The 13,979-nt window shown below is 34.0% G+C and overlaps 1 protein-coding gene across 1 annotated transcript in view; it reads left to right on the top strand.

Moving 5' to 3' along the window:
- SMCHD1 (structural maintenance of chromosomes flexible hinge domain containing 1) overlaps window positions 1–13,979 on the top strand; it is a 114,887-nt gene that overhangs the window by 15,443 nt on the left and 85,465 nt on the right. The window contains exons 6-7 of the mRNA XM_032467403.1: window positions 11,230–11,344; window positions 11,463–11,582. Coding sequence (XP_032323294.1) covers window positions 11,230–11,344; window positions 11,463–11,582 — 235 coding nt within the window. The remainder of the gene's footprint in view (window positions 1–11,229; window positions 11,345–11,462; window positions 11,583–13,979) is intronic.

Raw genomic sequence — 13,979 nt, 5'->3', positions numbered from 1 at the left:
CCCTTATTAATAACTGAAGTTTGAAGAAAGCTGTATAGTCTCTAAGCAGTAGAATGGTTTTGAATAGGCTTTAAAAACCACCTAATACCACTTGCAAAATGTCCAAGGAACCACATGTAGTTCTGTCAAGCTCACTGTTGCTCTTTAGGGCTCTGCTTTACAAAACATTAACAGCTGTTAGAGAATAGAATCTAGTCAGGAGTTTTATATCAGAATATGTTTGTAGAAAATATCCTAAATGAGAATGTCATAGAGGAAACAAAATATACTAGAAGCTGTCAGGGATATAAAGATTTAGGTTCTTGGGATATTAGCTGAATTCTGGTAAGAGCAATGACTCACAGTGTTTTAGTATTTTCAGTTATGTTGTATACTTCAGGAAACACATGTGGGAAGAATCTGTTGGCATTCTTAGTAAGTAGTTAGTATTTTATCGTGTCCTGTTTTGCTCTTTGCTATGTCAAGGGAAGTCCCTTAAATTTGAGTAGTACTAACTCAGTAATGTGTAAAAATTAATATAGTTAACACATTTGCCTTCTCATTTCTGAAATTTCAGCACTCAGAATTTTCATCAAATTTGTAAAGACTTACAGTGCAATGGTGAAAGGCAGTGAAGTGAAGAACAAGGGCTCTGGAATCATTTGACTTTCTTTGAATTCTAGCCTTACTAGTTGTGTGACACTGGTCAAGGCACTTTACTGCTCTTTGTCTCAGTTTATATATCTGTAAAATTGGAATAATACCTCATAAAGTTTTGCGAAAATCAAGTAAGTCAGTACGTATAAAATGCTTAGATCCTGGCATATGATAAGGACTCAATAAATTCAAGCTATCATTTAGTTATTACTTCTCATTCTTGGCCTCAGATGTTTCTACAGCTATTCTTTTTCACTATTTTCATGAGTACCTGCCACTTCAAGGATTTACAAAATAGCCATAAAGAAGGTGAAGACCACTGTCTTTAATAGTCTAAAGATAGAATTTAACATACAATGGAAATACTAGGTAGAGGGAAAAGAGAACAGATGGGGCAAAAAGATCAGAAAAATGTTAGTTAAATCAAGTGGAAGAGTAGAGAGAAGTAGAGTCTACAGTTTATTAAAATAAATGAAACTATGACTGATTTTTCTCTAGATTTTAACATAACACAGACTTTTAAACTTAATTCCAGTGTTAGGGAAATTTTAATTTTTGGGAGAAATCTACCTGTTGCTGGTTTGGGGCCTAGTTGTATCAGTAAGCAATCAGTTGTTTCAACTGTTGTATACTCCTACTGTCTCTGAGTCCAGTATCAGTCCCTTAACCCACTCCAATTTCTGTTAGCATCAGTTGTACCCCTCTCTCTTCTAGCTTCTGTAGAAAAAAAATTATCAGTTGTTTTACTGCTTCCAATTTAGTTTTTACTAATACTTGGATGAGTGTTGTCCTACAGTAGATAGGTTATGGAAGAGAAGGAAAGACAGCCTACAAAATACATAACAGCTGACTATCTTGGCCTGTAACTTATGTTGTAGTGAAAAGGAAAAACATTTCAGTTATGGACTGTCGTTAAGAAAATACTGAGAGGTGTGTTAGACCTGATGGACGTCTTTATCTTTAGATAAGGCTAATAGAGAAGAGGGCAGCCTCTTTGAGGTTACATTTGAGTTGAGACTTGAGTTATTAGGAAAAATACCCAAGTGAAAATCTGAGGGAAGAATGTTCCAAGTAGAAGGAACATTAGCAAAGACAAAGACCCTGAAATTGTAATCAGCTTGTTTCATTTGAGAGAGAAGTGACCAGTGTGGTTAGAGTGTTTGAAGTGGGGAGGGTAGAGTACATGAAGAGAGAGATGAGCTAAGAGTTTTAATTGGGTGATATTCTCTCTAACTCTCACTCACCTTTTTATTTTGGAAAATTTCAAATAAATCAAGAAATAAGTTGAAAATATTTCAAATAAAAAGCCAAAAAATAAGTTGTAAGAGAAGTACTAGCATTCATATATGCACCTAGATTTGTCAGTTGTTAGCATTTTGACATACTAATCTTCTATCTGTATACCTGTACATGGGTGTGTGCATGCGTGGAAAAACACACACACAAACTTTTTCTTCCTAAGCCATTTGAAAGTAAGTTGCAAACTTTATGATACTTCATTGCTAATACTGTAGCATATATTTCCTTCACAGGAATGTTCTTATAAATAGCCATACCACTATTATACCCAAGAAATTTCTTCTTCACTTATTTTTCTAGGGATTACAATTAACGTCTTAATTTATACCAATCCTGTTTAATGTCAGTAATACACAAAATCTTTGAGCCTTTATAGCTTCATTTCCCTTTCACTCCTTTGTATTATTTTCATGTAAATGACATCACTATGCATTATAATCCTAATGACACAGTTTTATAATCAGTGTTTTATGCAGCTAGCTATCTTTTAAATCAGATAGGAGAATTGTAAAAAAAAAAAAAATTGTACTGTCTTTCTGTTTGTATAGTTACCTCTGTTTTACTCTTTATTTTTTCTTGTATTCAAGTTACTTTCTAGTGTCTTTTCATTTGAGTCCAAAGTACTGTCCTTTAGTAGCTACTTTACAGTAGGTCTGCTAATGATAGATTCCCTCAGGTTTTCTTACCTGTGAATGTCTTAATGTCTCCTTCATTTTTGAAGGCATCTCGTGCCGAATAAAGAATTCTTGGTTGACAGTTTTTTTGTTAGCACTTTGAATTTGTTAACTCACTGCCTTCTGACTCCATGGTTTCTGATGAAGAATCAGCTGCTAAACTTATTATCCCTTGTAGGTGACCAGTCACTTCTCTCTATCTGCTTTCAAGATTCTCTTTTTCCTCTGGCTTTTAACAGTTTGATTCTGTTGTGTCTAGTTTGGATCTTTTAAAGTTCAACTGATTTGGTGTTTGTTGAGCTTCTTGGATGTGTAAATTAATGTTTTCATCAAATTTGGGGAGTTTTTAGCCATTCAAATATTTTTTTCTCCCCTGTCCTTTTGTGGCTTCTATTGTCCTGTATGTTGATGGGTTTTTTGTTTTTGTTTCTCAGGCTGAATATTCTCAAATGACATGCCTTTAAGTTCACTAATTCTTTCTTCTGTGTACTCATATCTGCTCATGAGCCACCTAACTGAATTTTTCATTTCAGTTTTTTGTTTGTTTTTGTTTTCAGTTACAGAATTTGTTTGATTCTTTGTTTATAGTTTCTGTCTCTACTGATACTCTCTATTTGGTGAAACATTGTTCTCATAATTTACTTCATTAGACATGATTTCTGTTTGTTTACTGAATGTATTTAAAATAGCTGATTTAAATCATTGACAAGTCTAATTAATGTCTGGGCTTTCTCTTGGACAGTTTTTACTGATTGTGTTTCTCCTGTATGTGGGCCATACTTTAACATTTCTTGGTGTGGCATTTTTTGTTTAGAACAGGACATTTAAAATAATATAATGTGGCAACTCTGGAAATCAAATTTATCCCCTTCTTCAGGCTTAATAGTTGCTTCTATCATTTTGTATAGTGACTTCCCTAAACTAATTCTGTAAAATTCTCATTCTTATGTTGCCTCTGAAGTCTGCTTAGTTAGCTTAACAGTCATCTAGCGATTGGACATTTCCTTAAATGTTTGGAACCACTAAGCCTTCCGTCTTTTGCTAAGGGGTTCTATGTGCATATTGGACTATATTTTTAATGTTCCAGCAGGAAGTCTATAGCTCTTACTTTAACTCTTGCTTGTACAGAACCTCAAAGTCAACCAGAAATGGGAGATGAGGGCCTTCTCAATTCTTTCTTGAGTATGTGTACATCCTCACAGATGAGTGTGATTGTTTTGGTGTTGGAGCTTTTTAAAACCACCATAGATGTTGAGTTTTACCAAAAGCTTTTTCTGCATCTATTGAGATGATCACATGGTTTTTAGTCTTCAGTTTGTTAATGTGTATCACATTAATTGATTTTCAGATATTGAAAAGTCCTTGCCTCCCTGGGATAAATTCTGTTTGATCCTGGTGTATGATCCTTTTAATATATTGTTGGAGTCGTTTTGCTAGTGTCTTGTTGAGGATTTTTGCATCTATGTTTATAAGCTTCTGATAAAATTCACAATCCATTTATGATAAAAACTCCAGAAAGTGGGCATAGAGGGAAGATGCCTCAACACAATAAAGGCCATATATGACAAATCCACAGCTAACATTCATACTCCAAAAGCTGAAAACATTTCCTCTAAGATTGGGAACAAAACAAGGATGCCCTTTCTTACCATTTTATTCAACATAGTTTTGGAACTCCTAGCCACAGCAATCAGAGAAGAAAAAGAAATAAAAGGAATCCAAATTGAATAAAGAAGAAGTAAAACTGTCACTTTTTTTAAATGACATGATCCTATATAGAGAATCCTAAAGATGCTGCCAGAAAACTACTAGAGCTCATAATGAATTTGGTTAAGTTGCAGGATACGAAATTAATGTACAGAAATCTGTTGCATTTCTATACACTAACAATGAAGTATCAGAGAAATTAAAGAAAAAGTCCCATTTACCAGTGCATCAGAAAGAATTAAATACCTAGGAGCAAACCTACCTAAGGAGGCAAAAGACTTGTACTCCAAAAACTAAGGCACACGTGAAAGAAATTGAAGACGACACAAACAGATGGAAAGATATGTTCCATCTTGGATTGGAAGAATCAGCATTATTGAAATGGCTATACTACCCAAGGCAGCATACAGATTCAGTGTAATTCCTATCAAATTACCAATGGCATTTTTCACTGAACGGAACAAGAGTTTTTTTAATTTGTTTGGAAACAGAAAGAACCCAAATAGCCAAAACAATCTTGAGAAAGAAGAATGGAACTGGAGGAATCATGCTCCCTGACTGCAGACTATACTACAAAGCAATCAAAACAGTATGGTAGTGGCACAAAAACAGACACATAAATCAGTGGAACAGGTTAGAAAGCCCAGAAATAAACCCACACACTTATGGTCAATTAATCTATGACAAAGGAGGTAAGAATACACTGGAGAAAAGGTAGTCTCTTCAATAAGTGATGCTGGGAAAACTGGACAGCTACATGTAAAAGAATGAAATTAGGACAGTCTCTAACAGCATATACAAAAATAAACTAAAAATGAATTTAAGATCTAGATGTCAGACTGGACACTCTAATAAAATTTGAGGAAAACAGAGGCAGAGCACTCTGACATAAATTGCAGCAATATTTTTTCAATCCATCTCCTAGAGTAATGGAAATAAGAGCAAAAATAAGTAAATGGGACCTGATTAAACTTGAAAGTCTGCACAGCAAAGAGACATAAACAAAATGAAAAGACAACCTATAGAATGGTGGGAAATATTTGCAAATGATGAGACTGACAAAAGATTAATTCCCAAAATATATAAGCAGTTCACATAGCTTAATATATTAAAAAAAGCAAACAACCCAATCAGAAAATGGGCCAAAGTCCTGAATAAACATCTCTCCAGAGAAGACATCCAGATGGCCAACAGGCACATGAAAGATGCTCAACATTGCTAATTATTAGAAAAATGTAAATCAGAACTACAGTGAGGTGTCACCTCACACCTCTGAGAATGGCCATCATTAAGAAGTTTACAAATAATAGATGCTTGAGAGGGTGTGGAGAAAAAGGAACCCTTCTACACTGTTGATGGGAATGTAAATTGGTGCAGCACTATGGAGAACGGTATGGAGTTTCCTTAAAATAAAAATATAGATGCCCTATGATCCACCAATCCCATTTCTGGGCATATATCCAGATAAATCTATAACTTGAAAAGATACATGCACCCCAATGTTTATAGCAGCACTATTTTACAATGGCCCAGATGTGGAAGCAACCTAAATGTTCATTGACAGATCATTGCATAAATATATATATACACAATGGAATATTACTCATAAAAAAGTGAAAGAATGTCATTTGCAGCAACATGGATGGAGTTAAGAGATTATATTAAGTGAAGTAAGTCAGAGAAAGACAAACGTATGATATTACTTATATGTGGAATCTAAAAAAAATGATACAAAGATGAACTTATTTACAAATCAGAAATAGACTCACAGATGTAGAAAACAAACTGGTTACTGAAGGGGAAAGGGTAGGGGAGGATAAATTAGGAGTTTGGGATTAGAATATTCACACTACTATACATAAAATAGATAAACAACAAGGACCTTCTGTATAGCCCAGGGAACTATATTCAACATCTTAGATAATGTATAATGGAAAAGAATCTAAAAAAGAATATATGTATGTACACACATTATAACTGAATTACTGTGCTGTACGCCTGAAACTAACACAAGGTTATAAGTCAACTATACTTCAATTAAGAAAACAAAAATGCCATGGACCTCTCATTACCCAGCCTTTCCTTCTAAGTTTTTGTCCAGATTCTTGTTTTCTCCCAGCTGTTTTCATTGCTTTAGTCAGCTGTGATAAACTTTTGCCACTGACTGGTTATGACAATTGACCCAGGGGAAAAAGCTGTTCACAGTGAGCAAATTCTGAGTTAGGTAAAATAAAGACAGACCCTGCAAGTAGAGGTTCCTAGGGAACTGTCAGATCCAGTAATGACAGTTCTATGGGGGAAGGGCTTTTGGGGAACTCCAGACTTGCTCCAGTGACTTGTAAGCTGTTAGTTTTCACCATTATTGCAGGGCTGTTGGTTTTCAAGGCTTCTGTGGAGTTGGTGAGAGAGGAATAGGATAGGGTATATTAAAACATCAGAGCTAGCTGTTCTTAACCAAGACTCATCTATGTGTCTTAAATAAACACTCCTTGGATTATTGCAAGACTTAACGTTAATTTTTGGAGCTCTGAAAAAGTTGATTATGGCATTTTTTTCAGGCGTTCTTGTTGCTTTTATCAATGAGTAGATTTTCATAGGTTCTTTATTTGCCATTCTGGAAGTACTCACTCAACTGATTTTTGACAAGTGTATACACTTGTGTAATCCAAACCCCTGTTAAGATATAGAATATTACCTGGACTGAGGAAATTTGCTCATGGCTAGGGCACTATTATAACTATTGCCTTATGAGTTAATTTAGATACCTAGAACATTGTTGTAATAATTTGTGTTCATTTAATTAGTTTGTGGAAGAAAGAATAATTAGTTAGGCCTGCTGGGTGGCCATAATTCAGATGTATGTTGGATCATTGCTACTTTTTACACTTTTAACTTGTTGAGCAGTTAAAAGGCTCTCAACTCAGCCATTTTTGGGAAAATAAAAACAGCATGCCACATGGCCCACTTCCCATGCCATTTTTAGGTTGTAGAAATGGACTTGCAACAGGATTTTCCTAAAGAAAAATCTCCTTTGTCTTCAATATTTTTGTGCAGTTAAGATGAGCTTTCATTTATTTTCTGATACTTATATTTACTTGAATTTAGAGAGTGAATATGTAACATTTAGGGCATCTTACTTTAACTTGATTATTTCCATTGTGTCTCACAGATATATTCCAGAAACTTTACTAGGAATCTGTGGCCATTTGTCAGTTTTGTTGGAGGTAAAGCTTTCTTCCTTGTGGCTGATTTGTCCCCTGTGGTAGATTTGAGAAAGTGAGATAAATATACATATGTAGTCACTACCATATTTCGTGGCGGTCGCTTACAGTGTTTTTAGTTTGATTTTACTAATTTGAGTATCTCTCCTGTTCCTTTTTCATACTTTTTACACCTTTTATGACTTGTTTCCATGCAGATTTTGCTTCTCTTTTCTAATAAATACTCTTGTTTCACAAAGATATAGTGTCCTCTTAATATTGTATCAAGAATAAGGATGAGATAATTTCTGAAATTCTTTTTGACTGTGGTATAAATTTATTCTGATGGAGATGACTTTCTAAATTCTCCAGAGGACTGCTTCTGTGATGCAGAATTGTTTCTTAAGGCTTTAGATTATGTTTATGCTTATTTATCTTCATGGAGGGAGATTTATATAGCCCTTGAGTACGGATATAGGAATATTCTGGATTCATTTGCACAAGTGTGAAACCTATGGGAAATTTGTGTTTTCAGCCTTATGCATGTGATAGGGTTTTTGCTTAGATTAGGTTTCCATGGATGGTTTACGTTGAAAAAGGAAACTTACTCTCTGGCCATTAAATGTGTCCATTCCTAATCAATGAACAGAATTCCTTAGTTTTGAGTCAGATTAAGTATGAATGTATTGTTTTATCTCAGAGTTTCCCTCTCCCAAACTGTTGATGTACTTCCCCATATGTATTTTACGGAGAGTATTTAGAGGAGAGTATTTTCAGCCTATTTCCTAGAAGCATTTTCATAAGTAATTAAAGTCTTAGAACCTGTTTACTCTTTATTTTTCTTAATAGCCATTATGTATATACATTTTAATTGTAATTCTTGGTTCATGACTACTTGTCAATTCAGGACATGCCCTTTTAAAGTTTATTTATTGAAAAATTTAATAAGCTGAATAACCAGAATCTACCACCCAATCCAGTAAGTAGCATAGCCTGTGACTTTCTTCTGTGTGTTCCCCTCTCTTTCTGTTTTTCTTCCTACTAAAGTTAACCACTATGTTGAATTGTTTTTCTGTTTCCTTTTTATTTTAGTGTATGTATCCATTTTTGCTTGTTTTTGATATGAAAAAGCATAATCATACTATATGTTGATCTGAAAGGAACTTGCATTTAGTATTGGGTTGTTCAGGAGTTCGTACTTGTGTGGATCTGTAATTCATTCTTTTTCATAACCATGAAATCTTGTGTGTATTAAAAAAAAAAATCCCACTGTATTTATCCAGTCTCCAGTCAGTGGGCATTTGGCTTTCTCTGTCAAGTTTTAGCACTTGTGAGCAGTACTATCTTATGTATGGGAGAGAGGGAGAGGGAGAGGGAGCAGGAGCTGAATTATACAGCTACGCTATGTTTTTCCACCCATAGGTTAATGGAAACTTGTCTTGTTTCTACCTTTTTTTGTATATTGTGAATAATGCTGCTGTGAACATTCATATGCAAGTATCAATTTGAGTCCCTGAGTCAATTTATTTTTACCCACATATTTACCTTTTCTGGTGGTCTTCATTCCTTTGTGTAAATTTGTAGTATCATTTTCATTCCTGGGAGTCTTTTAACAGATTTTTTATGATTCAGGCTTTTCTTGATGAATTTTTTTCAGCTTTCATATGTCTGATAAAGTCTGGGTCTCTCTGTACCCTCCTTCCTCCTTTAAAGATACTTTTGTTGAGCATAGAATTTTAGGTTGACTTTGTTAAAAATTTCAGTACATTTAAAAAAATGCCACTCTATTTTCTACTGGCTTGCCTAGTTTACAATGAGAAAGCTTTTGTCATTCCTATGTTTCTCAGTTTATATGGTCTGTTTTCTCAGACTCTTTAAGATGTTCTTTTTATTGTTGGTGTTCTGTACATTGTTTTTGTGTTGGGGGGCCAGTGTCAGTGTGTATGCATGTTGTGGGGTGGTTTCTTTTTGGATTATGTGGGGTGTTTGTCTATATGCATACTTTTTGTGTGGGGGCCGGTTTGTGTCTGTTGTGTGGAGGTGGGTTTGTGTATGGTGGTGGCTTTGTATGTTGTGAGGGGGTTATTTTTGTGTGTGCTTTGTTTTGTGGGTCTGGTATTACAGTGTCATTGTTGGCTTTATGTTTATTAATGATATATAGGTGAGGACTTTTTATAGCAATGAAAATATTTTAATTTATCCCATTCTCTCAGTTCTGTTTTCCATGTGGGTTTTTTTTAATTCATTGCATCTTTTTATTGTTGCTTTTGAAAATCTTGTTCTACCTTTTTCTCTTCAGTGTTTTAGAATATATATATATTTATTTTCCTGGTTCTCTCTAAAATTTTAAAATGCATATTTATCTTCAGGATTAAAATTTAAAAACACTTCCCTTCTCTTATATGAAAGAATTTGGAACACTGTCTCTGCTCACTTCCTTCTCCAAGTTATACTTTTGTTGTCTAGTATTTCACATCTGATTTTTTTTAGAAATCTCACAAATTATACACACCGTTTTTCTAACAATACATTAAAAATTTTTAGCACATATTTTTAAAATTGTCTTTGTACTTACCATATTAAGATAACCTTGTATGTCAGATTGTGCTCATAGGAATATTCCTTAAGAGCAATTTCTTAATGGTAAATTCCCTTGGTTTTTATTTGTAAATTTCTTTATTTAGCTCAGTTCACTGTTCTATGTGGATATTTTCTCTGGGCCCTTTGGAGATAATATTCCACTGTCTCATACTGTTGCTGTCAAGGCCTACAAACCCATTTTGTCTTGTTTTGTCTCTCAGCCTGTGTTCTAGTTCTTCTGCTTTGTTTTTACTGTTCACTGTGATGTGAATTTCTTTTTATGCATCCTATTTGAGCTCTTTTGGTCTGAATCTGTGAATCTGTATTTTTTAGTGGTTTTAGAATATTTACAGCTTTTATCCATTCTGTCCTCTCTTTAAAGAACTACAATTTTAAACTTCTGTGAGAGATTATCCTTCAGTCATTCATGTTTTTAGGCACAGTTTAAGATCTTTCATTCTTTTTTCCCCTTTGTTTCTTATGGGTAAGTGCTTTGAATGCATCTTTGTGTTCTCTGAATCTTTCCAGCTATGCCACATCTGCTCTGTAACTGTTCCATTTAGTGTAATAGTGGTTCCAGCCTTACCCCTAATTCTGTTTATTTCTGATAATGCAAAGTGATGTCCCTGGAGATCTTGTCTATATTTTGAGAGACCAGGGATGTCTACTCTCCAGAGTGTTGTTATGGTGCAGTAGGAGATTCAGTCAGAGCTCTTCATTTGTCATGATCCATGGAAATAACCTCTTTGCTATAATTCCCATTAGTCTTCAGACAATATTTTAATGAGTTTTGAAGGAGTAAACAATTTTGAGGGGAAGATTGTAGAGTTATAAGTACATATAAGGGTACAGATATTCGTCCTGTTGGCTAGAGATTTTCTGACTTATTAGGGTGGACCGAAGAATTTGCATTTTGTAGAATTTCCAGGTGTTAGCTGATCTGGTTAAACTTTGAGAACCATTGGACTAGATGATATCTTGACTTGTAGCTCTGATTCTTCTGCGTTTGAGTAGGAGTGTTACCTGGCTTGGGGATCGTTTTGTTACCACTTAATAAAAGTGCTGTAACAATTTCCTTTGGAACCTAAGTAGTTTGTTTAAAATCTCTGCATTAATATAATGTTTTATTTTAGTGATCATTCAGGATATGTTCGACCACTGCCAGTGCCACGCAGTTTAAATAGTGATATTTCCTATTTTGGTGTTGGGGGCAAGCAGGCGGTTTTCTTTGTTGGACAATCAGCCAGAGTAAGTAAAAGATTTCTTAAAAGTGAAAACTGATCAAAATTTTGAGATTGACTGTCTAAATATGTTAGCCAGTTTAAATTTTAGGAATTTATAAAATACTCTTTTTAATATTTAACAGATGATAAGCAAACCTGCAGATTCTCAAGATGTTCATGAACTTGTACTTTCTAAAGAAGATTTTGAGAAGAAGGAGAAAAATAAGGAGGCAATTTATAGTGGATATATTAGAAACAGAAAGGTACAATACATTTTACTCACTAATTATAAATTTATTACATTGGATGGATGATAGGACAAGAACTTTCTTTTTTTTTAGTTTCTATCTAAGATATTGTTACTGTTTTAAAAACTTGAACGTATAGAATTTTTTAATTAAATTATGTAATTTTCATTCTTTTTCTTTTAATCCTGTGAATAGCAAAAGTGATCATTTGTGTGCTTTCTCAGGCTGAAGTCTTCAGAAAACAAGTTTTCTCAGAAGCTAACTAAATTTCCTGGAAATTGCTCATAAAATTATAAACTTCTTTCCTTGTGCTGAGTTCAAGTTTTTAAATCTTTGTTGTATTATTATCACAGAAGTAGAGTAGAAAACGGTGATAGTGTAATGAACTTTTAGGAAATCAAGGCACTAGAGAAATAAGTAAACAAGGAATTAATTTCTGTTATAAGTTTGCATTCATATTCTCATTTTAATAAGCAGGATGTTAACAAAGTTGAATCTTGGTAGTGAACACATGGTTTTTGTTGTATTCATTCAACTTTTCTCCATTTGAAACATTTTAGAATTTTTTTATTTTAAAATCTTTTGAAAAGTAACTTTAAGATTTAAAAAAAGTGTTTTCTGATTCTAAAATTGTAAAAAAAAAAATTTTAGGAAAGTATAAAGAAAATAATAGAGTCTCAAATGCCAAAAAAAAGTATTTATGATATATTTTGTTGAATTTTCTTCTAGTCTTACTTTACTATATATTTGCAGTTTGAGTTCTCATTTATTAACATTTTGAGTATTTGTTCATTTTTGAAGTATTTTGGTACACAACACACTTCTAATAGCTTCATAGTATCTTTAGTGGAATGTACTGTAATTTAGGTATTCTGTTAAACATTTAACTTATTTGAGGGATTTCATTATAATTATGATACTGCCATGAGTATCTTTGCATAATATTTTGCCTGCATTATAGTTTTTTCTTAGTATAGATTGTTATAATTTTAATAGCCATTATAAGGAATTTGAACTTATAAATTAGGGTATGTATTTCAAAATTGATTTTATGAAACACTGAACACAAGTCAAATACACTCCCAATAAAGGTGTATGGGAGTGCCCATCAGATACTCCCCTTAATTTTCAAAAGAATAAAGAGGGGAGGGAAGAATGATAGCAAAATGTTAGCAATTTGATAGGTGAAAATAATACTTTCTCTTTCATTACTAGTGGGCTGAATTTTTTTTTCATATTTATTTACTCCATTTATTTTCTTTATAACTGAACATTCTCCTTCGCCCAAGAATTTTTTTCATTTTCCTCATCTCATCTTTTCCTCTCTAAATTTACTGCATTTATTTAACATTTTACATCTTAATATATCGTTTATGTAATAGTATTCCATCTTTTCTAAATTACCTTAAAATCACAAAGCCCTGTAAAGTGTATCAATGGAAATATTATTTGCCACATTAAAACTGGTGAAAAATAGAAATAGAGAATTTAAGTGATTTTCAGAACTGTATACATGTGATAAAGCTTGGATAGTGCTGAGGTCTCTTTGGTCATCATTTCTGCCAGCTTTCCCTGCGTTTTGTGCTGAGTTCATCCCAACAAACATTTCATGGGTACTAATAACTAATAGGTCCTTTTCTTTTTCTGACCGTTTCTTTACAGGCTACTTTTTGGGGGCTTCTCTATTCCTCACCTGTTATCTTTTATTACAATGTGTGTGGAGTTGGTGGTTCTTGATCTTTGGGGCAAAGTATATATATGCCACTTAATATCAACAGTTCTCGAATCTTTATTTCTTGTCAAGACTTTCTTCTTAAGTTTGAGACACTGAATCAAACTGGACTCCTTAAAGGGAAAAAGCCATTCTACATACTTTAAACAGAAAAGGATTAAATAAAGGGAATTAGATGTTTAGATGATTACTGGAAGGGCTGAAGGGATGAACTCTAGGCTGAGCCTAGTAGTATGATGTCAGGATACTTCAAACTGACCTTTGAGGATGCTACACCATGTGCTATAATCATGGAGGATTATGATTCCTGGAGGACCACCACTGGATCTGGAATTCAGAAACATATTACCTTATCTGTGATCCAGGAGTTGGAAAGGTCTTGCTGCCACAGTTGCTCCAACACTGGGGCACAGAATATCTGGGCATTACCAGAGCTGTATCAGTGCTGACACTTAAGCTGGAATGTGGATACTGATCTTTTTAGTACCTTGCGTGGTAACAGAAAACCTTCAAGAAACCTCAGATGATGACCTCGGCCTTGTTTCCTTTCTAAATCTTTGGCTAGTACATCGAATTGGTGAAACCTATCTTACATCCACAACTGAAAATTTAAGAGTCTGAGAACTTTGGCTTCCTGGCCTCTGCAGCCTAGAAGGGACAGCAGAAGGTGGTACAGATGA

The sequence above is a fragment of the Camelus ferus genome, chromosome 24, assembly GCF_009834535.1.
Source record: "Camelus ferus isolate YT-003-E chromosome 24, BCGSAC_Cfer_1.0, whole genome shotgun sequence".
Lineage (NCBI taxonomy): Eukaryota > Metazoa > Chordata > Mammalia > Artiodactyla > Camelidae > Camelus > Camelus ferus.
The sequence above is the reverse complement of the archived record's forward strand: the minus strand, read 5'-3'. Positions and strand labels throughout refer to the sequence as shown.